Source organism: Pan paniscus, chromosome 15 (genome assembly GCF_029289425.2).
Source record: "Pan paniscus chromosome 15, NHGRI_mPanPan1-v2.0_pri, whole genome shotgun sequence".
Taxonomy (NCBI): domain Eukaryota; kingdom Metazoa; phylum Chordata; class Mammalia; order Primates; family Hominidae; genus Pan; species Pan paniscus.
In genome coordinates, this window is record NC_073264.2 from 106,474,330 (window position 1) to 106,499,011 (window position 24,682).

The following is a 24,682-nucleotide window of genomic DNA, read 5'->3' on the forward strand; positions in this document are numbered from 1 at the left end:
GTTTAAGCGATTCTCCTCTCTCAGCCTCCCGAGTAGCTGGAATTACAGGTATGCACCACCACACCTGGCTAATGTTGTATTTTTAGTAGAGACGGGGTTTCTCCATGTTGGTCAGGCCAGTCTTGAACTCCCGACCTCAGGTGATCCGCCCACTTCAGCCTCCCAAAGTGCTGGGATTACAGGCATGAACCACCGTGCATGGCCCTATTTCATTAATTTCTGCTCTCATTTTTGTTAGATCCTTCTTTCCACTTAATTTGGTTCAATGTGTTCCCTTTTTCTAGTTTCTTCATTTTTTAAAAATTGAGATAGTGTCTCATTCTGTCACCCAAGGTGGAGTGCAGTAGCGTAATCAAGCCTCACTGCAGACTCTACCTCCTGGGCTCAGGTGATCCTCCCACCTCAGCCTCCCGAGTAGCTGGAACTACAGGCATGTGCCACCACACCCAGATAATATTTTTTGTAGAGATGGGTTTTTGCCTCATTTGCCCAGGCTGGTCTGGAACTCTTGGGCTCAAGTGAGCCACCCGCCTTGTCTTCCCAAAGTGCTGGGATTACAGGCATGAGCCACTGCTCCCCGCCCTGTCCTCCCAAAGTGCTGGGATTACAGGCATGAGCCACTGCTCCCCGCCCTTTCTCTAGTTCTTTTTTTTTTTTGAGATAGAGAACACCCAGGCTGGAGTTCAGTGGTGCCATCTCAGCTCACTGCAACTTCCACCTCCCAGGTTCAAGTGATTCTGTCGCTTCAGCCTCCCAAGTAGCTGGAATTACAGGCATGTGCCACCATGCCCAGCTAATTTTTGTATTTTTAGTAGAGATGGGGTTTCCCCATGTTGGCCAGGCTGGTCCCAAACTCCTGACCTCAAGTGATCCACCTGTCTTGGTCTCCCAAAGTGTTGAGATTCTACGCGTGAGCCAATGCACCCGGCCCCTTTTTCTAGTTTTTGTTTTGTTTTGTTTTTTGAGGTGGAGTCTCGCTCTGTCACCCAGGCTGGAATGCAGTGGTGCGATCTTGGCTCACTGTAACCTCCACCTCCCGGGTTCATGCCATTCTCCTGCCTCAGCCTCCCAAGTAGCTGGGACTACAGGTGCCCACCACCATGCCTGGCTAATTTTTTGTATTTTTAGTAGAGACAGGGTTTCACTGTGTTAGCCAGGATGGTCTTGATCTCCTGACCTCGTGATCCACCTGTCTCGCCCTCCCAAAGTGCTGGGACTACGGGCGTGAGCCATCGCGCCTGGCCTTTTCCTAGTTTTTTAAGGTGAAAGATGAAATCATTGATTTAAGATCTCTTTTCTTTTATAAATAGGCATTTTATTGCTATAATTCTCCCTGTAATTACCACTTTAGCTGAATCCTGCACATTTCAATGTGCTGTGTTTTCATTTTCATTCAGCTCAAGATTGTCTCCACTCTTAATTTCCTCCCGGATCCAAGGGTTATTAGGAAGTGTATTGTTTTGTTTCTAAATGTTGGGGATTTTTCAAATATGTATTATTGATCTCTATGCAAAATGCTCTCTGTCCATGATGACATTTCATCCTTATGGCAACACTAGCTTGCAGACACTGTTGTCTCCATTTTATGGAGGGAGCCCTTGAGGATGTGAGGGGTGACAGCCCCAAATCTCATAGCCAGTAGGTAACAAAGCCAGAATCCAATCTGAGGCCGTGTGGCCACTGGATCCTTGCTCTCACCTGACAGACTAGAGGGGTTATTTCGTGTGCTCCCTCACCAAAGCCTGTGAGGTGCCTGCAGGTGCAGGGGGCAGCATGCCTCCCAGGCCACAGCGGTGCAGGACAGTCAGGCAGTACAGGACAGTCAGGCTGTACAGGACAGGATTGGCCAGAGGAGCAGAGGGTGGGGAAGACCACACCCACAACGGTAAGAGGTTTAAAGGGTGTGGTTTCAGCCAGGCTCGGTGGCTCAGGACTGTAATCCCAGCACTTTGGGAGGCTGAGGAGGGCAGATCACGAGGTCAAGAGATCAAGACCATCCTGGCCAACATGGTGAAACCCATCATTCCAAAAAATACAAAAATTAGCAGGTGTGATGGTGGGCGCCTGTAGTTCCAGCTACTCGGGAGGCTGAGGCAGGAGAATTGCTTGAACCTGGGAGGCGGGAGTTGTGGTGAGGCAAGATGGCGTCATTGCACTTCAGCCTGGACGACAAGAGTGAAACTCCATCTCACAATAAATAAAATAAAATAAAATAAAATATAAAAAAGGGTGAGGCTCTACTGGGCAATGGCCCAAGGTGCGTGCTGCCAGAACTAAGCCTTTGCTCAGATGGGCTGCAGAGGAGGGGTGCTATGGTCTGAATGTGCGTTGTATCAGTCTGTTTTCACACTGCTGATAAAGACATACGTGAGACTGGGCAATTAACAAACAAAAGAGGTTTATTGGACCTATAGTTCCACGTGGCTGCAGAGGCCTCACAATCATGGAGGAAGGCAAGGAGGAGCAAGTCACATCTTACGTGGTTGGCAGCAGGGAGAGAGAGAGCTTCTGCAGGGAAACTCCCTCTTATAAAACCGTCAGATCTCATGAGACTTATTCGCAATCACAAGAACAGCACGGGAAAGACCTGCCCCCATGATTCAATTCCCTCCCACCAGGTCCCTCCACAACATGTGGGAATTCAAGATGAGATCTGGGTGGGTACACAGAGCCAAATCATATCATGTGTGTTCCCCCAAAGTCCATATGTTGACGTCCTTGCCCCAAGGCGATGGTTTTAGAGAGGTGGGGCCTTTGGGAGATGAGGTCATGAGGGCTGCTTCCCTCATGAGTGGGATGAATGCCCTCAGAAAGTGGCTGGCTGGGCACAGTGGCTCACATCTGTGATCTCAGCACTTTGGGAGGCTAAGGAGGGAGGATTGCTTGAGTCCAGGAGTTTGAGACCAGCCTAAGCAACATGGCAAAACCCTGACTCTACAAAAACTACAAAAACTTAGCCAGTTGTGGTAGCATGTGTCTGTAGTCCCAGCTACTTGGGAGGCTGAGGTAGGAGGATTGCTTGAGCCCAGAAGGTTGAGGCTGCAGTGAGCTGAGATCACACCACTCCACTCCAGCCTGGGCGACAGATTGATAACCTGTCTCAAAGAAAAAAGAAACAAGAAAAAAGAAAAAACGTGGCTGGAGGGAGCTTGTCTGCTGCTTCCCCCATGTGAGGATGCAGGAAGAGGGCACTGTCTATGAACCAGGAAGTGGCCCTCACCAGACACGGCATCTGCCAGCACCGTCCTGCGAAATGAATTGTGGTTTATAAGCCACTTGGACTGTGGTGGTTTGCCATTGCAGTGTGAACCAACTGAGGCAGGGAGTAAGGCTCCCTACGTGATGTGAAGGCATAAAGAATGGAGCCAGGTTAGAGGGAGAATGCGGAGAACTGCCCTGGGGACCGGTTAGGTGCCCCCTGCTGCAAGCGCCCCAGGAAGCTTGGAAACATTTAGGACTGACTGACAAGCTCAAAGAGTCAAGCAAGGGCGGCCGAGGGGCACCAGTACCCTCAGAGCACCCACACTGGGCACCCAGCACCAGCTTCCTGTGCCCAGGGTCCTCTGTACTCCTCATTCAGCCCTGCGAGGCAGGACCCTCACTCGCACCGCGCCAAAGAGGACGCTGGAAACGTGCAGTGATCTCCGCTCTGGCTGTAAACAGGGAGAGGCTGTGGGCTTGCCCCTAGACCTGACTCCAGCACACAGCGCAGAGCGGGGCCCAGGCTGGGGGTGTGGGGCAGGAACATTCCTTCATGGGGGCCCCAGAGAGCTGGAAAGTAATGTAGGTGTTGCACTGAAATGAGAGAATTGCTTTAATCTGAACTGAACGTGCTCGTAACACTTAGACCAGGAAGGATTTCCTTTTCTCAAGGCCTGAGAAAAATGACCTGACCAGCAGGGTTAGAGTTTTGAAGGACACGCCTAGGCACCTGCAAACTTCCCCCTCCTGGAGGCTTTCTTCATTCATGGTGTCTTTTGTTTTTGGGTTTGTTTTGTTTTGTTTTGTTTTGTTTTTGAGACGCAGTCTTGCTCTGTCCCCCAGGCTGGAGTGCAGTGGCGCCATCTCGACTCACTGCAACCTCTGCCTCCCAGGTTCAAGCGATTCTCCTGCCTCAGCCTCCCGATTAGCTGGGATTACAGGTGCATGCCACCATGCCCGGCTAATTTTTTGTATTTTTAGTAGAGATGGGGTTTCACCATGTTGGCCAGGATGGCCTCGATCTCCTGACCTCGTGATCCGCCCACCTCAACCTCCCAAAGTGCTGGGATTATAGGCATGAGCCACCACACCTGGCCTGTTTTTTGGGGTTTGTTTTTTTTTTGAGACTGAGTCTCGCTGTGTCGCCCAGGCTGTAGTGCAATGGCACGATCTTGATGTACCGCAATCTCCACCTCCCAGGTTCAAGCAATTCTCCTGCCTCAGCCTCCCAAGTAGCTAGGATTACAGGCACCTGCCACCGTGCCCAGCTAATTTTTGTATTTTTAGTAGAGTCAGGGTTCCATCATGTTGGCCAGGCTCGTCTTGAGTTCCTGACCTCAAATGATCCATCTGCCTTGGCCTCCCAAAGTGCTGGGATTACAGGAGTGAGCCACCATGCCAAGCCTCGTCGTGTTCTCATCTGTGGTGCTTTGACATCTTGGGTTCTCGTGGACCTAGAGAGGGACTCCCCTCCCAGGGTTAGCTAATTCCTAGAGACAGCTGACCACGTGCCTCTGAGTATGCCTTATTTACTTTATTTTTTCTTTTTTTCTTTTTTTTTTGAGGCAGGGTCTCACTCTGTCACCCAGGCTGGAGTGCAGTGGTATGATCATAGCTCACTGTCGTCTCAAACTGCTGGGCTCAAGAGATCCTTTGGCCCCAGCCTCCCAAAGTACTGAGATCCCAGGCTTGAGCCACCGTGCAGGCTGAGCATACCTTTGATATGCAGAGCAACCATCATGAGTCCCACCTGCCTCCTTTCATCAGGCTCCTGCATTCCTGAACACTAGCCCCCTGCCCTAAATCACCCCAAGGCCAGGTACCAGCTAGCTAGATACCACCCCCCAAGCCCAGAGCCCACTGAAATGACCCAGTTCTAATTCTGCTCAGCTTGCCTCCTCTGCCTTGCCTGGAAAATGGCAATAAAGCCTCTTGCCCACCCTTTCCCTTCACCCCCTCCCTGTCCTGACTGGCCCTGGGTGCTTCCCCACGTGCCCCTCCTCCTGGGAACTGTGAGTAATAAACTCCTCTTTCAAAGGCGGTTGTCTCTGTGTCTGTCATCTTATCACATTTGATCAAAATAACTCCTGGGTACTCAATAGCCCTGTCCCCCCATGCAGCAGTCAGCGGGGGAAATGAGAAGGCAAGCTTCTATGGCCTTCTCACCTTCTCACCTGCTGCCTGGCCTTGGGCAAGTGCTTCAATCTCTCTAGGTTTCTATTTCCTCATCTGCATAACAGGGATAAGAATAGCCCACCCTAGCACTGCGGAGTATGATGGAGGACATGTGTCTGGTAGACAGACTGCTCAGAAGGCAAGTCCCTGTTCCTGTCTGTTCTCCGCAACTCGAGTGAGACTTGGTGAGGCTCCAGTCCACCTTCCACCACAGAAGTCAAGGGCCAGGCCAGGACAGTGGCTCACGCCTGTCATCCCAGCACTTTGGGAGGCAGAGGTGGGAGGATAGCTTGAGCCCAGGAGTTCGAGACCAGCCTGGGCAACAAAGTGAGATCCCTGTCTCTACAAAAAATTTAAAAATTAGCTGTGCGTGGTGGTGCGTGCCTCTAGTTCAGCTACTTGGGAGGCTGAGGCAGGAGAATCGCTTGAACCCAGGTGACTGAGGCTGCAGTGAGTTAAGATCACACCACAGCACTCCAGCCTGGACCATAGAGTGAGACTCTGTCCCCCCCAAAAAAACAATTAGGCCGGGCACAGTGGCTCACACCTGTAATCCCAGCACTTTGGGAGGCTGAGGTGAGAGGATTCATTGAGCCCAGGTGTTTGAGACCAGCCTGGGAAATATGGCAAAACAGCATCTCTAACAAAAATACAAAAATTAGCCAGGTGTGGTGGTACATGCCTGTGGTCCCAGCTACTCGGGAGGCTGAAGAGGGAGGATTGCCTGAGCCCAGGAGACAGAAGTTGCAGTGAGCTGAGATGGCACCATTGTACTCCAGCCTGGGCACGACAGAGGCAGATTCTGTCTTCTTTTTTTTTTTTTTTTGAGATGGAGTCTTGCTGTGTCGTCCGGGCTGGAGTGCAGTGGTGCAATCTTGGCTCACTGCAACCTCCGCCTCCTGGGTTCAAGTGATTCTCCTGCCTCAGCCTTCTGAGTAGCTGGGATTACAGGTATGAGCCACTGTGCCCAGCTAAGTTTTGCAGTTTTAGTAGAGACAGGGTTTCACCATGTTGGCCAGGCTGGTCTGGAACTCCTGACTTCATGATCCGCCTGCCTCAGCCTCCCAAAGTGCTGGGATTACAGGCGTGAGCCACTGCGCCCGGCCATGACTCTGTCTCTAAATAAATAAATAATTTTTAAAAACCCTTAGGGACCCAGCACAGTGGTTCACACTTGTAATCCCAGCACTTTGAGAGGCTGAGGCAGGAGGATGGTTTGAGTCCAGGAGATCTGGCCTACAGTGAGCCATGATGGCACCACTGCACTCCAGCCTGGTTGACAGAGCAAGACCCTGTCAAGAAAACAAAAGAAAAAAAAAAGAAAAAAACAAAACCTAACAAAACCAGAAATCCATCCTGCACGAAGAGCACTGAGGTTGAGTGTTGGTTGACACGTGTTGCGGTAATTGCTGTTCTGATGTCTCTGAATGTCCTTGGCTGATTTCTGTATTAGGGCCTGGGTGTTTTCCTTTCTTTTCTAATATTTAAGTTATGTCCTGGCTTATTGTGATGATATTCTATTGTGGGAAAGAGAGAAGTGTTAAAATTTATGCATCAAGGTCCCTCTTAATCTTGGGACTCAGGATAACCACAGTCAAGAGGGGAGAGTTTTATTCCTGAATCCAGGTCATGCTGTGTTCAACTTTACACCCTGATTTGTCACACAATCACATACCTGAGAATTTCCCCATGTTGCTAAAACTGAGGCAGCGTTCCGTTTTGCTGGTTATTCCACATCCCATGGGGTGGATGTGCCAGGGCAAGTTTTGTCATTTCCCCTGGACTGGACATTCCTTTCTGTAGGTGTTGCTGTTTGAAATATCTCACACACCTGGACCTGCGTCCCTGTTGACATTTCCAGTGTCACCTGCAGGATGCCATGGGTGCACCTGCCCCAGGTGCACCGAGGATGTCATCACGACCTTAGGTCTGTATTAGGTCTAGATTAGCCTGCATTAAGGAGAAGGTGGTGATGTGCGTCTTTTTTTTTTTTTTTTTTTAGATGGAGTCTCACTCTCTTGCCCAGGCAGGAGTGCAGTGGCACAATCTCGGCTCACTGCAAGCTCCACCTCCTGGATTCAAGCAATTCTCCTGTCTCAGCCTCCCGAGTAGCTGGGACTACAGGCGCCCGCCACCATACCCGACTAATTTTTGTATTTTTAGTAGAGACGGGGTTTCAGTGTATTGGTCAGGCTAGTTTTGAACTCCTGACCTGGAGATCCACCCGCCTCGGCCTCCCAAAGTGCTGGGATTACAGGTATGAGCCACCGCACCCAGCCATGTGCATCTTTTTATAATTTACAATTCGTGATAGTAGTGACAACTGTCTCACTTATTCTTTTGTGAATCTTTTGTAGCTTCTCTAACCATTTTCCACTGGGAATTTTTTAGTGGTCTTATGGACTTGTATGATTTCCTTTGATATTAAGAATGTTACCCTAGTGAGCCAGGTGCAGTGGCTCACGCCTGTAATCCCAGCACTTTGGGAGGTCGAGGCGGGCGGATCATGAGGTCAGGAGATCGAGACCATCCTGGCTAACACGGTGAAACCCCGTCTCTAATAAAAATACAAAAAATTAGCCAGGCGTGGTGGCAGGCGCCTGTAGTCCCCCCTACTCAGGAGGCTGAGGCAGGAGAATGGCATGAACCCGGGAGGCGGAGCTTGCAGTGAGCTGAGATGGCACCACTGCACTCCAGCCTGGGTGACAGACAGAGCGAGACTCTGTCTCAAAAAAAAAAAAAAAAAAAAAAAAAAAAGAATGTTACCCTAGTGAAACATTCAGTATTCTCACAAAGATCATCCTCAATAGTTTGTTGCGTTGGGTGAGGGTTCCCTTTGCACATTTGGTTTTTTCAGGACGGGGCGCAGCCCCAGCCAGATGGCGCCTGGCTCTCCAGCCAGCGGCAGCTCACCCTGCTGTGGTTTGATTTTCCCTACACAATTGATACATGTTCATCGTGGAGAAAATAGGAGATAAAGATAAGCAAAAAGGAGAAACCAAATCAATGGAATCCCCATCACACAGAGATACTTTCTTAACACTTTGGATTAATTTGTATCCTATCAATATTTTTCTATACCTGAAAATAGGTGTTTTATATGTATAATCACTAACATGTAAATACATACTGCACATGGACGTGCATTTTCACATACATTTTTGTTTTTTTGAGACAGAGTTTCACTCTTGTCACCCAGGCTAGAGTGCAGTGGCACAATCTTGGCTCAATGGAACCTCTGCCTCCTGGGTTCAAGCGATTCTCCTGCCTCAGCCTCCCGAGTAGCTGGGATTACAGGCGCGCACCATCATGCCCCACTAATTTTTTGTATTTTTGGTAGAGATGGGGTTTCACTATGTTGGCCAGGATGGTCACAAACTCCTGACCTCAGGTGATCCCCCCACCTCGGCCTCCCAAAGTGCTAAGATTATAGGCATGAGCCACTGTGCCCGGCCCTTTTATTTTTATTTTTTGAGATGGAGCCTGGCTCTGTCCCCCAGACTGGAGTGCAGTGGTGTGATCCTGGTTCACTGCAACCTCCACCTCCTGGGTTCAAGTGATTCTCCCACCTCAGCTTCCCAAGTCACTGGGATCACAGATGCGCACCACCATGCCCAGGTACGTTTTTGTATTTTTGTTAGAGATGGGACTTTGCCATATTGCCCAAGCTGGTCTTGAACTCCTGAGGTCACGGGATCTGTGCGCTTTGGCCTCCCAAAGTGCTGGGATTACAGGTGTGAGCCCCTGCGACTGGCCTGTTTTTAGCTACTTTTAACTCACTATTTCTGCCAGCTGTAGAATATTCTATCACGTTCTATCATGGCTCACCTAACCCTGTTCTACTCTACAACCCCGGGGTTGATTCCAGGCCTCACTCTCAGCAGTTGAGCTGCTCTAAGGGTGACCGTGGGAACTGTCCACAGGTGCGGCTGCGGGTGCAGCGATCTCAGCGGTCTTAGAGCTCTTGGCCATCCCCCACATGGCTTCCTAGAAAATGCCTCCAGGGGGAAGGCCCTGCTGTACCTTTTTTGTGACCTTTCCTCCTCAGCCTCAGTCACGGCCACGTGCTCCAACCATGGCAGTGGACGCGGCAGGGCCTGTCTAGGGGTTCGGCAGTTCTGTCCCTCTGCCATAGCATGGGCTGGGCAGGGACCTGGCCACGTGGGGCTGCTTCCTCAGCCCAGCTCCTGGCAGGAGAAGGAGTAGGGGCGCTGTGGGCTGGAGCCGCCAACTGACCAGTGCTGGCCCTGGAGGAGGCCCCTCCCCCACTCCCCGACTTCAGCAGGGCCTGCTGTGTGTCTGTGTCATCTTAGCCCAGGCTGAGGAGATGAATGTGTTTCCAAGCAGCCCACGGTCCTGGCGCCCGACTGGAAAAGCCTGAGCCTTCACCCTAGGTGGAGGGACCTAGCGAAGCCAGGCGGACAGAGGAAAGGCCTCGGCCCATCCTGTCCCATGATTGGGGGTTGGGGCTTCGTCTTTTTAATACCAATGGAATCCTAGCCAAGCATTCAGAACCTTGAAGCTTTAACTTCTTAAATAATAATAACTCCCACAACCTCCGGGGACCCCGGGCAGCACGTGGTAGGACCAGCTTTCAGGTTGTCCTCCTGAGACCCCAGGGCTCTGAAGGATCCTCTTCTTGGACATCCTCCCCAACTGTGCCCAGCCACCCCAGTCATCCGAGAGGTTTGTCTCAAACCAAGTTCCTGCTTTAAAGAAAACGCTACCAGAGAAAGCACCTGTGCTCCAAACATGGGGGTGAGGGCTCACACCATGCCAGGGTCATAGGGTCATGGGGAGGGATGCCTCCCAGCCTTCAGGGGATCTCCTCCTGTGACCCACAGCCCTCAAGAGAAGGACCAGCACAGCGTCATTTTCCGACAGAGGAGGGCAGTGCAAATAACAGGTTCTGGCTAAAAAGTTACTCTGATCACCCAAGGGACATCTGTCCACTTGGAAAATACAGAAGACCACAGTCCCATCACCACCATCCCACCTTAAAAACAAACATAAACGTGGTCGCAGGCGTGATGCACGGTGTGTTTCGTGTCCCTGCTTTCCTGCCTGGCAGAAGCATTGATGTAGACCCGCCATACGGGTACTTGGGGCCACTCTGGTACAGACTGTGTGGGTCACATCCCGACCCCTGGCAGCTGCATAACCTCACAGGCCGCCATCTCCTCTTTTGTCACTTGGGATGGGACAGAACTGTCACGTCCCTTAAGGGCTCACAACGGTGCCTGGCACAGAGGAGGGGCGCCGCTCAATGGTGGCAGCTGGTGCCAAGCCCTGCTGTGCACGGCTTAGTCACCCCGCATCTCCTCACTTGACCCCCAGTTGTAGTCCCTGCCTGGGTTAGACGCTGGCGCACGCAGGCACCATGTGTCAGGCGGCCCATCCATCTGACTGCAACTGCACGCTCGCCAGGTCCAGCAGCGCCGTACGCTCAGTTCTGGGGTCAATGGGTGCCTGTCTCCTGCCCTCCCATCACAGACAGCCTGTCCTCCTGGGGTATGGCTACCCCCTCTCTGGACATAGTCACTTCTCCCCCTACCCTGTCTCAAAGGTATGAGATCCTCCGGCCCTCTGCCCGCCGAGCAGCTGGCCAAGGTCAGACAGACCCTCATGGCTCTCAGTGTACCACCTTAGAGGAGCCGGGGGCGCGTGGGAAACACAGAGTCCCTTGTTCTCTCCGAAGTGGGACCCTGACTTTAAGCAGTCGCAGCTGTTTGCAGTTCTAGATACAGGAGTTACAGCTGGAGGCTGAGCTCTCACAACGGAGGAAGCAGCGGCATGAGGGCCTTTGCAGAAGGAGCTGACGGGGCACTGGGGTGGCAAGCCCCGTGGGCCAGGAAAGAAACCAACTCCAGGTCAATTTGCTCGGGCTGGATTTGTTTCAGTAAAACTACTTGTAGACAACAAGACACAGGGCGGAGAGAAAAGCAACTGTAAACTAACTGTGAAACAAGGAAACAGAAGAGAGGCCAGAAAACCGTTTCCTAAATCTCGGCTCGGCATCTGGTGCTGGACCAGAGCCGCTGCCAAACAGATGGGGGAAGCACCCTCCCTGAGCCCCAGAGCCTACACGTCGGGCCCCAGCGGCTCTAGCCATTTCCTCCTCTTTGCTTGGGTCCCCAAGTTCACTGTTAACCCCAGGGCCAGGAGCCAGCCTTGGCCCCAGACATTTGTTCTCCATTGTCCTGAGCACAACGCTGAAAAGCGGCGCTGAATAAGGATGCTGGGACGCAAAGAGGGCGCCCGGGGTCATCTGGAGCCCTGGAGGCTATGCTCGGCAGCCTGGCGCCCCGAGTGGCTTCGAGTGCCCGCGACCGCCGCCAGGCCCGGCCACCTCCCTGCCACCTCCCTGCGTCCCGGGGAACCCACGCGGGGGGGAGCGAGGGAGGGGCTCGGGGACGGGCGGGGCCCGCACAGCCGGGCCAACCCAGCGGGGGTCGGCAGGAGACAAGGGGCGGCGAGGGCAGGGGGGCGGGGAGACTCGGGGCATGGCGGGGTGGAGGCGGGAAAGTGTCGAGGCCGGGGAATCCGCGCGTGGGGAGGTGGGCATCGCCAGGGCGACGATGAGCTTTCCTTAGGGGGCGGCGCCTGAAGCTGGCCGGGACCCGGTGGACCCCCATGTCGCTCCCGGCCCTTGCCCGCGGCTCCCGGGGGGCGGGGCGGGGCGGGGCGCGCCGGGCGGGGTCTGTGCGCAGGCGCGTGAGTGCGCGCTCTCGCGCACCGGCGGGCGGGGACGCCCCGCGAGGCGCCGCCGGAGGAAGCGCGCGCGCACCTCACTTCCGGCGCGCGCTGCGCCGGCGGCGATTGGACCCGAGGCGGCGAGCTGGCGCCCCGCCCAGCCAATCGGCGGCGCCGGCGCGGGTCGGAGGGCGCCGGGCGCGCGCGGGGCGGCCGGGGGCGCGCGGGGCGCGGGCGGGGCGCCGGGCGGGGCGGGGCGGAGCGGCCGCAGCTCGTCGCCGCCGGCGGGCCTGTCCGACGCCGGGGCCCGGCCCGTCCCCTCCGCCGCCCGGCAGCCATGTGACCGCGCCGCCGCCCTCCGCGCGCCCGGCCCGCCCGCCGCGCGTCCGCGGCCCGGCCGCAGCCCCAGGCCGCCGAGGGAGCGGCGGGGCCGGCGCCATGGCCGAGCGAGGCCGCCTCGGCCTCCCCGGCGCGCCCGGCGCGCTCAACACGCCCGTGCCCATGAACCTGTTCGCCACCTGGGAGGTGGACGGCTCCAGCCCCAGCTGCGTGCCCAGGTACGCGCCGCCCGCCGCGCTTTGTTCCCGCCGGGCACCTGCTGGGGGTGTCCTGGCCGCGGCCTCTGCGCGCCCCATCCCCGGCCCGGGTCCCCCAGCGGAGCCCAGGTCGCCCCCCGCGCCCCCGCCCGCCGGTTCGACGCGTGCAGCCGCCGCCCCCCCCGCAGCTCCGGCAAGCGCGGCCCCAGCCCCCCGGGTCCCGAGCACCGGGGGCCGCTCTCAGCTTCCGAGGACCCGGTGCTGCTCAGACCCGGCGGGACCTTGGGGCTCCCGGGCGGCGCTCACCTGGCTCGCCGCAACCGCACCTGCACACCTGCCTCAGTGCGGTGCCGGCCGGGGTGACGAGGGTGCTTCCTCTCTCGGGTACCACACGCTTCCTTTCGCGTTCGGCGACACTGTCAGACCTCGGCCTGGGAGCGACCCCCGGCGCACGGGGCGCGCAGGACTCGGTTGTATCCTCCGTCCAGCGCGCGGTGGAGATGCCCTGTCCTGCGGGGCGGGGTCTTCCTCGCGGGTACCTGGTTGGCGCTGTCTCTCATTTAGAGACGTCGCCAAGCCAGTACTGCTATTTGCGCCTCCCAGTTGATCTTGCCATTGCGGAGGACTGGCTGTTATGCACTTGGTAGGGGGGCGCCCGGTCGCCCAGCGGTAACGATTGGATAGGGTTTACCCTCCGGCCATAGCCCAGCCTTCCTTGGACTTGCAGCTTCCCTGAGTCTCCTGCTCAGTTTGAAACTTTTGTAATTTCTTCGTGACTTGGTAGTTCCTGCTCAGGAAGCTCCCAGGCTAAGGAGGAGAGAGACACGCTCTCCGGAAAAGTTCTGGTTCTAGAATAGACAGCAGGCTAGAAGAGGAGGCGGTTGGGGGTAGTGAGAGTTCGGGTGAGCGGACCTTCCAGGCACTGGAAGTGGCCACTATGCCTGGAGGGGACCCCACGTGGCATTGAGTTGTTCCACCCCTAGTCAGCTGCAGGTGGGCCTCTCGTGCTTTCCTGTGGCTCCCACAGCCTGCATCTCTGAGCGTGGTGTTGGAGTTGCAGAGCCGGTGGACAGTGGGGCTTGCCCTCCTGGAGCGCAGGGTTGGGACCTCGGGGCTTTGGTTTTGCTGAGTGGACAGGAAGGATGCCCACCCGGCACGACTCTTGCACCTGGCGGGGCCTCCCGAAGGACCCAGTGTCCATATGAGACCTAAGGGTCAGCATTTGCCCAAGGTCTGGGGCCGAGCACTGCAGATGTGCCTGCTTGCCTCTCTTCTGGGAAGTCTCTGGGGCCTCAAAGCCAAAGCCAGGAGCATCTCCCCAGGCCTGGCTGCTTCTCCATTCCAGGTCTTGGCGATTGCCCCAATGTCAGGTCCCACAACCCCACAGCGCTTCTCCTGTCTGCCCCTGTGAGTCACTGCCTCACCCACAGCCCCAGAACCTTCATGCGGGCTGTTGGCGCTCCCCTGCTCCAGCACTGCAGCACATAGCCCGCCCTTGCTGAACCTCTGCAGCAGCTTCCTGGGGCCCTCCGAATGAGCAGCAAAGTCTTTAACCCAAGGGAGGTGGGGGCGTGTGGCAGGAGGGGCCGGGGGCCTTATCAGCCCCCCTGTGGAGCTGTGCTCTATTCTCCAGGGGTCTAGAAAGCCCACTCTGGTGTCTGTGGGGAGGGTATGGGTAGGGCGGGTTTCGAGAAGCCTGGTTAGGACAGGCGGGGGTAGATGGGGGCACCTGGGCTGGGTAGCACTAAGTGCTGGGGGGGTCCCGAGCTCTGGCCTGGACAGGGTTGGGAGGAAGGGTAGGCAGGAGGACAGGATTTGTTCTGTTGGTGTGAAGTTAATGGGCGGAGGAGCGAGTGGCGCAGCTGTCCAGGTGGGCAGATGCAGTTTGTTCGTAGAACATGCTCAGCCTCATAATGAGCTCCTGCCCTTACCTGTCCTGGAACAGGGCCCCTCATAGGCGGGCTTGCCCCCAGGTTTGCTTTGTGCTTGTGCTGCCTGTCCGTGCATCCTCGGACAGTCTGCTACTTAGTTTTGCTTCGTTCCTCCTGAGTTCTTCTGTACTCCTCACTTTTGCCCAGCCATGAAGCTTCTGGGCTGCGTGTATGCTGATGCCTTTCGGCGTGTTCACTGCTGCGTACTATTCCCTGGCATGACAGTACCTCGGCTTTGCTTCTGTCAAGGGACCTTGGCTTGTTTCCAGTTTTTTGGTTAATTACAAGCCCCCTGCTGCTGTGGACATCCTGTGCCAGTCTTCTGCGTGTGTCTTTCTGGATGGGCAGGGCCTGTCTTAAGCACGTGCCGCCAGCTACCAGGATTTATGGTGGGGGTGTGCACGCACTCAGCGTTACTGCTGGGCAGTTTTCCAGAGTGGTTGTGCCTGCTCCGGCCCCCACTGACAGGGACGAGAGTCCCCACTGCTCCACATTTGTGCCAACACTCATTTGACTTAATTTTTGCCAGTCTGGTGGGTGTGAAGTGGTATCATGGTTTTAACTTGAATTTCTCTGATTACTAATTTAGGCCATTTGTACTTCCTTGTCAGTGAAATTCCTGTTCCTTTGCCAGTTTTTCTTTCTCTTTTTTTCTGCTTGAGTTTCAGCAGTTTCTTTAGAGATAGTCATCCTTTCTCGGCTGTGTTGAGGATGTCCCCGTCCAGTTATGAGCGAGTCTTTGCTCTCTGAGCAGCCTCTGGGTGCACTCCCCGTGTCAGCCTGGTGGAGTGTGCACATTGACCGTTTGCCAGGCTGGGGTGCTGGTCTCGTTTCGGTTCTCCTTCTGGGAGGCAGCCGGAGAAGTCTGCCCCCGGGAGCTTGAACTGGGCATGCTGGGCTGTTGTTGGGGAGGCCTGTGCCCCGGGTTTCCTTGCGACGCTTTTGGCTCAGCACTGTTACACACGGTGCTCCTAGGTGGCCCACGGGGTATGCGTCAGTGCCTGTCTGTGGCCTCCGCCTGCTGGGTTCCCAGAGTGTCCTCCTGGTGCCCATGTCCCTGAGCGCCCCCACCCGCTCTTCAGCAAGGGCTGGGCTGCTTTGTACCTTGCCCTTCCCACTTGATTGTTTTTTCGGTTGATGTTTATTAATTTGTTTTTATTTATGTATTTTGTTGTTGTTGTTGTTGCAGAGACAGGGTCTCCCTATGTTGCCCAGACTGGTCTTGAACTCCTGGGCTCAAGTCGTCCTCTCACCTCGGCCTCCCGAAGTGCTGAGATTACAGGTGTGAGCCCCTGGGCCTGGCCATCTGTTTGGTTTTTAGAGACAGAGCCTCACTTTGTGGCCCAGACTGGGGTGCAGTGGCTCGATCATGGCTCATTGTAACCCCTAAAACCTGGGCTCAAGCAGTCCTCCCACATCAGCTTCCTGAGCAGCTGGGACTACAGGTGTACACCACCATGTCTGTCTAATTTTTTTGTTTTGTTTTGTTTTTTTGAGACAGAGTCTCACTCTGTCACCAGGCTGGAGTGCAGTGGTGCGATCTCGGCTCACTGCAACCTCCGCCTCCCGGTTTCGATTTTCCTGCCTCAGCCTCCCAAGTAGCTAGGACTACAGGCGCCTGCCAGCATGCCCGGCTAATTTTTGTATTTTTATTTTATTTATTTATTTATTTTTATTTTATTTTATTTTGAGATGGAGTCTTGCTCTGTCGCCCAGGCTGGAGTGCAGTGGTGCTGTCTCGGCTCACTGCAAGCTCCGCCTCCTGGGTTCACGCCATTCTCCTGCCTCAGCCTCCCGAGTAGCTGGGACTACAGGCGCCCGCCACTACACCCGGCTAATTTTTTAAATATTTTTAGTAGAGATGGGGTTTCACCGTGTTAGCCAGGATGGTCTCGATCTTCTGACCTCGTGATCCGCCCGCCTCAGCCTCCCAAAATGTTAGGATTACAGGCGTGAGCCACCACGCCCTGCCTATTTTATTTTTTTGAGAAGCTCTGTCGCCCAGGCTGGAGTGCAGTGGCGCGATCTCAGCTCACTGCAACCTCCACTTCCCGGGTTCAAGCAATTCTCCTGCCTCAGCCTCCTGAGTAGTTGGGACTACAGGCGTGCACCACCACGCCCAGCTAATTTCTGTATTTTTAGTAGAGACAGGGGTTCACCATGTTGGCCAGGATGGTCTCGATCTCTTGTCCTCGTGATCCGCCCGCCTCGGCCTCTGAAAGTGCTGGGATTACAGGCGTGAGCCACCACGCCCAGCCAGAATTATCTTTTTAAGTTTCACACAAAGCCACATTTGGTTTATAATTGGAAGTTCTTTAACTCTGTAGAGCAGGTGGGGAGAATTGACATTTGTGTGGTACTGAGTCTTCTCATTCATGATCAAGCTATTTACTTAGGTCTTGAATGTATTTTGAGAGTTTTACAAGATTCTGCTGTCATGCATATCCTTTGTTACATTTATTCCTAGATGCTTGTATTTTAGAAGTCATAGTAAAAGTCAGCTTTTTATTATGTTTGTTGCTAACATATAGAAATTCAGTTGATTTTTCAAAGAAATCAGTGATTTTACTATTTTTAACCTAGTAACTTATCTATAGATTATTTTGTATTTTCAAAATGCATGTTTTATCTTTTGCAAAAGACAAAGTTGTTTCTTTTCAATCCTCATACTTTTCTTTCTTTCTCTTGCCTGACTGTGCCGGTTGTCATAGTACAGTGTTGAATATGGTTGGTTGCGTGGATTACCCGTGTTCTGTCTTGACCTTAAGGAAGGTTTCCAGTGTTTTACCTTTAAGGACGATGTTTGCTGCAACTTTTTGTGGATAGCCTTTATGCACTTAAAAAGTCTCATCCTATTCATGACTGGCAGAGGCTTTTTAAATAAATCATTATGAGTGGATGTTGAATATAATCAAATACTTTCATTAAGAGGATTATATAATTTTTATCTTTTCATTACTATTGTGGTAAATTACATAAATTGATTTTATTTCTTTTCTTTTCTTTTTGAGACAGAGTCTCGCTCTGTTACCAGGCTGGAGTGCAGTGGCGTGATCTCAGCTCACTGCAACCTCTGCCTCCCAGGTTCAAGCAATTCCCCTGCCTCAGCCTCCCAAGTAGCTGGGACTACAGGTGTGCACCGCCACGCCCAGCGAATTTTTGTATTTTTAGTAGAGACGGGGTTTCACCACGTTGGCCAGGAGGGTCTCGATCTCCTGACCTTGTTATCCGTCCACCTCAGCCTCCCAAAGTGCTGGGATTACAGGCATGAGCCACCATGCCTGGCCGTAAATTGATTTTCTAACATTAACCTATTCCTGGAAAAATACTAGTTTAAGCATGTTGTATTACCGTTTTTAAAAATTGGTGGATATATATTTATTTATGTATTTATTTTTTGAGACAGGGTCTTGCTCTTTTGCCTAGGCTGGAGTGCAGTGGTGTGACCATGGCTCAAGCAATCCTCCTGCCTCAGCCTCCTGAGTAGCTGAGACCACAGGTGCATGCCACTGGCCTGGCTAATTTTAAATTTTTTGTAGAGACGCGGTCTCACTATGTTGCTCAGGCTGGTCTCCAACTCCTGGCCTCAAGTGATCCTCTCACCTTGGCCTCTCAAAGAGCTGGGACTCCAGGTGTGAGCCTCCCCACCTGCCCACATTGGTGGGCTTAGATGATTAGTATCTTGTTTAGGACTTTTGCGTGTGTGTCTGGGGTCTGTGTGCTTCCTTTCTTCTGTAGTCCTTAGCAGATTTTGGTGCTAAGATTTCCTTGTGAAGTGAAATGAGTACTGCCTCTTTTGCTGTATCGTGGTATAGCTTATGTAGAATTGGAATCATTTCTTCCTTGAATGTTTGGGATAATTCACTTATAAAATAACCTGACTGGCCGGGCCTGGTGGTTCACACCTGTAATCCCAGCACTTTGGGAGGCTGAGGTGGGTGGATTACTGGAGGTTAGGAGTTCGAGACCAGCCTGGGCAACGTAGTGAAATCCCATCTCTACTAAACATACAAAAATTAGCCAGGCGTGGTGGCACGCACCTGTAATTCCAGCTACTCAGGAGGCTGAAGCAGGAGAATCACTTGAACTTGGGAGGCGGAGGTTGCAGTGAGCCCAGATGGCGCCACTGCAAAAACTTTTTTTTTTTTTGAACCTGCTTTCTGGTTCAGTGTGTCAATTTTAATGCACGTTCTGTTTATACTTAAAAGGAATGTGTGTTTGGCAGTTGATGGTGCAGTGTTTGTCTATTAGATCAAGCTTGGTTTACTGTGGTCTTCAAGTCCGTTCCCTTTTTTTGCCTACTAGAAATGTATGTTAAAATCTTATAATCTGAGAATAGATTGGTCTGTTTTTCTAACAGTTCTGTCAGTTTCTGTTTGATACTTTTTTTTTTTTTTTTTCCAGACTGGATCTCACTCTGTCACCTAGGCTGGAGTGTAGTGGGACGATCACAGCTCACTGTAGCCTTGAACTCCCAGGCTTAATCAATCCTCCCACCTCAGCTTCCCGAGTAGCTGGGACTACAGGTGTGCACCACCACACCTGGCTAAATTTTGTATTTTTTGTAGAGACTGGGTTTTTCCATGTTGCTCGGGCTGGTCTTGAATTCCTGGGCTCAAGCAGTCTACCTGCCTCAGCCTCCCAAAGTGCTGGGATTATAGGCATGAACCACTAACGCCCCGTCACTTGATATATTTTTGAGGCTATGGTATTAGGTACATACATGTTTAGAATTGTAATTCTAGGTATTTTGAACTTTTTCTCATTGTATGACTGCTTTTATATCTAGTAATGCTTTTTGTCTTTAGTATTGACTTTGATGCAAGCATTCTTTTGGATAATTTTTGCCTGTTAGCTATTTTTCTATCCTTTTTAAAAACCTTTATATATCCTTACATATTAGATGTGTCTTTGGTTATTCAGCATGTATCTAGATTTCATTTTCATTCACTCTGACTTTTTCTGACTTTTTTTTTTTTTTTTTTGAGACAGAGTCTCGCTGTGTCGCCAGGCTGGAGTACAGTCATGCAATCTTGGCTCACTGCAACCTCTCCTCCCGGGTTCAAGCGATTCTCCTGCCTCAGCCTCCCGAGTAGCTGGGACTACAGGCGCCTGCCACCACGCCCAGTTAATTTTTGTATTTTTAGTAGAGACGGGGTTTCACCATGTTGGCCAGGCTGGTCTCGAACTCTCGACCTCGTGATCCGCCCGCCTTGGCCTCCCAAAGTGCTGGGATTACAGGCTGAGCCTCTGTGCCCGGCCTTTTTTTATTTTTATTTTTTATTTTTTGAGACGGAGTCTCTCTCTTTTGAGATGGAGTCTTGCCCTGTCGCCCAGGGTGGAATGCAGTGGTGCAATCTTGGCTCACTGCAACCTCCACCTCCCAGGTCAAGTGATTCTTGTGCCTCAGCCTCCCGAGTAGCTGGAACTACAGGTGCACGCCACCGCACCCGGCTAATTTTTTTGTATTTTTAGTAGAGACGGGGTTTCACCATGTTGGCCAGACTGGTCTCGAACTCCTGACCTCAAATGATCTGCCCGCCTCGGCCTCCCAAAGTGCTAGGATTACAGGCATAAGCCACCACGCCCAGCCTACCCTGTAAATTTTAATGTGCATAGTTAATTGTATCTTTACTCTCCTGAACTATGCAGGGACCTTAGCCCACTTTATTCTAATCCAACCCTTTCATGTTTATATTTATATGCATTTGTTACTGTGTATCTTAATTGTTTTCTTGTGAAGCCCACAAGATGTTGTTACTGCTTTATACTGTGATATTTGATGAGCTTCAAAACTCACCACTTCCTTTGTTGCTCATTCTTCTCGCATGTCAGGAATCATTTTCCTTCTTCTGTTGAATATTTGTTCTTAGGATTTCCTTTAGTGAGGATCTGCTGATAACTACCTTCTCTTTCTGTTTGTCTGAAGATGTTTTAGTTTGCCCTCACCCTGAGCAGGCCGTGTGCTGGTTGTACGATGCTGGGGTGGTGTGTGCTCCTCCCACAGGTCCAGGCAGGGCGTCCCTGGCTTTGACTTCCAGCTTTGCTGTAAGAGGTCAGCGGCCGTGACAGGCTGGAGGGAGACGTCTGGGTGGCTTTGTGGTCATGTCATCGTTGCCAACGGTCGTCTCATGGTGGGTCCTGGTGTGGGTTCTCTTGTGATTGCCTGAGTCGGGGTTACTAGACTTGCTGACTTTGTGGATCGATGATTTTCATGAGTCCTGGGAAGCTCTCAGCCACTTTTTCTTCTGCTGTTGGTTCTGCGCTATTCTCTCTCTCACCTCTGGAGCAACAATTGGACGTGTTGCTCTTCCTGCCGGATCCTCCACATCCGTAGATGCACTGGGTGGTGTCAGTGGGCGGCGGCTGGCTGGGGCAGTAGCCTGTCTCCAGCCCTTCCCCCTGCCTCTGTCCACGTGCAGGGGCGTCTCCTCAGGACGCACGTTGCCTACTGACCGCTGCCAGCCTGCACGAGACTCTCACGGCGGGACCCTGTCTGCCTTGCTTGGTGCTGCCCAGAGCCTGCACAGTGTAGCTCCTTGGCGGACGTTCCTGTAATGGAACCAGGATGTCATGCCAAGGAGTGTGGTTTCATTTTGAGTGGTGGGGAAGTCGCTGGACTATTCCAAGCGTGTGTATTTGGGAGAGCAGTGCTGCTGGAGTGGTGGACCACACTGGAGGTGGAGATTGCCTCAGGGTGTGCAGGTGGAGATGGGTGGGAGGTGTCGTGCAGGGCTTGGGACAGGGCTTTCGGAGGTGGTCTGCAGTGATCCGGGGAAGACAGGCTGCTCTGAGGGAGGGGCTGAGGAAGCTGACCTGGGCAGCCGGTGGCCTGTAGGCTGGGCAGCACTCGAGCTGGGGCCAAGGGGCAGCAGGACGGTGCCCGTAGCCCTGGAGGCCTTGGGGATTCGGAGGACCTGGCCCATCGCCGTGGCCTGCACGGTGCGTGCACACCGCCCTGTCCGCGCAGGCTGTGCCTTGCTTTCAAGATGCCTGGAAACCTCTGGCAGCTCTGTCCTGCTGTCAACACTGCAGTCACATGGCAGTGGGTCTCCTGCTGGGGACTGGCTTTTGTGCAGGAGACGGAGGGCACGGGCTGCAGTGCCTTGGACTAAAGGATGCTTTCCTCGGATCTGGGCGCTAGAACCAGCCCTTTCCCTCTCTCTGCCCAGCATTCTCAGCATGCGTCTCAGGAAGGTTTGATGGAGTGGGCAGCTTGCGGTGCTGTGGCGGGGTCCGGGGGCTGCTGCAGAGAGCGGGTCTGCGGTCAGTCACAGTGACGGGGGTCTCTTTGGACCCTGTGACTTGTGTGTGGTGGCGGCAGGCAGTGGCGTTGCCGAGACAGGGTGCTCAGGTGCAGGTGGGAAGGGGTGGCAGGATGGAGGTTGTACAGTGCTTTCCCCAGGACCAGGGGGCAGGGTGTGGCGTGCTTATTCCTGCCTGGCCGTGGAGGGTCTCCGTAGGACAGGCTCCCACTGAGGGCAGCCCTGAGGCCTGTGAGCTGCTGGCCCCGCAGGGTGGCTGGGCCTGGCTGGCTCAGCAGCTGCTCTGAGAGGCAGCCCTAAAAATAGCCGAGCGCTGAGAGGCCGTCCCTTTCTGCTCCGCAGGCGCGCGCCGATGTGTGCTCAGCTCAGGCCGACTTAGCAGGGTTGTGAGAGTGATGAGAGCGTGGCTGCTGGTCATGGTGCTGGGGTCGTCAGCAGCTCCTCGAGGGCTCCGGCCTGTGGAGGCCGGTGGCGCCCCGTCTCACCCCACAGATGGGGGCAGGCTCTCCAGGAGCCCCGGGGAGCACTGGCTACTGCTGGGCTGCTCTCAGGCCCGGGACATTCATGGCCGTAGCCCCAGGTCCTCTGCATGGTCAGGGGCCATGCTGGGTCCCCTGGGGTGCAGGTGCCGCTCAACAGAGGAGTCAGGACCCAAAAGGGGCAGAAATGGGCAAGGGAAGACACTGGGGAAGGGGTGGGTCTGCCCTTCCTGCTGGGGGTGCACACAGGCCTGGGGCTGAGCAACCCGCTCTGGGCCTGGCTGTTCCGCTCCACTGCCCCAACCAGCCTTTCCTCAGCACCCCCTGGCCAAGCTGTGGGCACCCCCTGCCCCCGGACACAGGCAGCACCTGGCCAAGTGCAGAGACACTCCAGCTGGCTCTTCGCCTGTGGCCCAGCCCTGAGGGCACCGTCGTAGGGTGGTGGGACGGGGAGGGGCTGGGACACAGTGGTTGTGGAGGGGTCAGTGCTGTGGCTTCGGGGTGGGGTGGGGCTGGGGGAGGGTTTGCTTCAGGGAAGCGGCTCTCTTCAGGGGTTCAGCGAGGAGACAGATGGGTTCTAATGACCCCTGAGTCCTGAGACAAGGTGGGGTGAGCTGGAGCAGGGGAGGGGACTTGGAAGGGCCTTCAGTCCCCACGCAGCCCTTGCACAACCTTTCGGGCCAACATCCTGGGCCTTGCTTGGCAGAGGAGTTTGGGATCCACAGGCTTGAGGCCCAGGTGGTCAGCTCGCTCGGTCCAATGCTGTGTCTCGCATTTCTGTCTCTCGACTGCCCCATCCAGCCCGTGTCCCAAGAGCAGCTGGCAGCAGCCGCCACGCACAGGCAGCTCAGCTCAGCAGCCCCAGGAGCCAGGTGTGTCTTGAGCTGGGCAGCAAAGTGGCCATGCAGTCCAGCCTCCCTTCAGCCTTCCCCAGGATGCCTTTCATCTTGCGGAGATGGCCATTGTGGGGGTGACCAGCACTGTCCCTTCCCTGGCAGGCCAGGATGTGGATCCACAGCGAGGCAGACCTGCAGATGCACATCCCTCTTCTCAAATGCTGTTCTTGTTCCGGTGAGCACGGGGAATGGCACCAAGCCAATGCTGATGGGAAGGGCCCTGACCTTGGGCTGCTGTCCTGCGAGCTTGGCCCCTCTGCTGGGCCCCTCCTCCATGCCTTTGTTTACTCTCCAACCTTCTGGGAGTCCCACGTCTGCATCAGGACAGAGGTGACCAGGGACCAGTTGACAGCTAGGATGCCACCAGCATCTTTTGTTTAATTTGAGCCTCATTTCCCAGTGTAATTCTGTAGCTGACCTTGCAGGAGGCATTGACAATATTTCTTTATTGTATGGCCCCAGCCAGGACTTCCCTCTTTTTAGATACAAAATAATTGGGCAAGACTTTTCATGGGCATTGCATGCTGGGCTTGTGCAGGTGTCTCCAGGGCCGCCTTGAGACCAGCGCCCGCCTCCCTGGTCCTGGATACGGGTGGGGTGGGGGCTCCTCCGCAGCAGTGGAGTTGAGGCTTCCGTATGAGCTCACTCCTGGTCAGTTTGAGGGTGGACATACCAGACATCCTGCATCTTCCCAGTCGCCCCAGGAGCGCCTCAGGAGGGTGAGTGGCAGGAGGCCGATGCCCTGCTAGCAGGCAGTCCCTCGGGGCCAGGCCTTCCTGGTGCGGTGCTGAATTGGGCTGTTCGTTCCTCTGAGCGCCAAGGAGAGAGATGGCGGCTCAGGCTTCGGGCAGTGCCTGCCGGTGCCTCTAGAAGGTGCTCCGTGGTGGGGCCCGGGAGGGTGGCCCTTCCACATTCTCGGGCTGCCCGTGTGCCACACAGGTGTCAGGTCATGAGGCCCCTCATCTGGCCTAGGGCTCTCCTTCCTCCCCCACCTCAAGCCTGGGGTGTGGCCTAGCCAGGGAGCGGAGGGGGAGCTCTGGCCGTGAAGACCCACCCTGAGGTCTGGGCTCTCCTGGCCTGAGCGTGCTTTCTGCTATGAGCTCCACGTTCACCCTGCGGCCAGGACTCTGCTGTTCCTCCTGGTGGGAGCTGCTGTGGTGCCCTGGGTGGCCTCCAGTCCCTGCCAGCCTGCCCCTTGCAGTCAGTCCTGCTGTTCCTTTGGCTCCTGCAGTTTCCAGCTTGGCCGTGGACTTCCTGTTTTTCCCACCTAGCTGGACGTAAAGGTTGTCGCGCCTTGGAAAGTTAAGTCACCACACCCGAATCGACGCACTCTTGGCTCGCCTGGCTATGGCTTCAGCTGGAAATGGAGCTGAGCGTGGCTTATGTTTATAAATACAGCACCTATCAGGTCCAGCGTCGCTGTCTCCTGCGGGAGGTGTCGGCTTTGGGCGTGAAGAACAGCTGCAAGGCCACAGGGCCAAGGGGTATCTCACCAGCTGGGAGGCC

At 54.4% G+C, this 24,682-nt stretch overlaps 2 protein-coding genes across 15 annotated transcripts in view; one reads left to right on the forward strand and one right to left on the reverse strand.

Moving 5' to 3' along the window:
• BRF1 (BRF1 RNA polymerase III transcription initiation factor subunit) overlaps nucleotides 1-13,107 on the reverse strand; it is a 99,057-nt gene extending 85,950 nt beyond the window's left edge. Inside the window, exon 1 of one of the 2 annotated variants that reach the window (XM_034938298.2) lies at nucleotides 12,912-13,107. The gene's annotated coding sequence lies outside the window, so the exon portion shown is untranslated. The remainder of the gene's footprint in view (nucleotides 1-12,911) is intronic. The other variant, XM_063596429.1, reaches the window with a different exon arrangement.
• Nucleotides 1-24,682, forward strand: part of PACS2 (phosphofurin acidic cluster sorting protein 2) — a 100,275-nt gene that overhangs the window by 1,342 nt on the left and 74,251 nt on the right. For 7 of the 13 annotated variants that reach the window (XM_034938293.3, XM_055098083.2, XM_055098081.2 and 4 more), the window contains exon 1: nucleotides 12,460-12,626. The exons of 1 other annotated variant lie outside the window; for it this stretch is intronic. In XM_034938293.3, the coding sequence (XP_034794184.1) occupies nucleotides 12,508-12,626 (119 nt within the window). In that variant the 5' untranslated portion in view covers nucleotides 12,460-12,507. Of the gene's footprint in view, nucleotides 1-12,335; nucleotides 12,627-24,682 lie in introns of those variants that run through there. 5 more of the 13 variants (XM_034938292.4, XM_034938297.3, XM_055098086.2 and 2 more) reach the window with 5 other exon arrangements.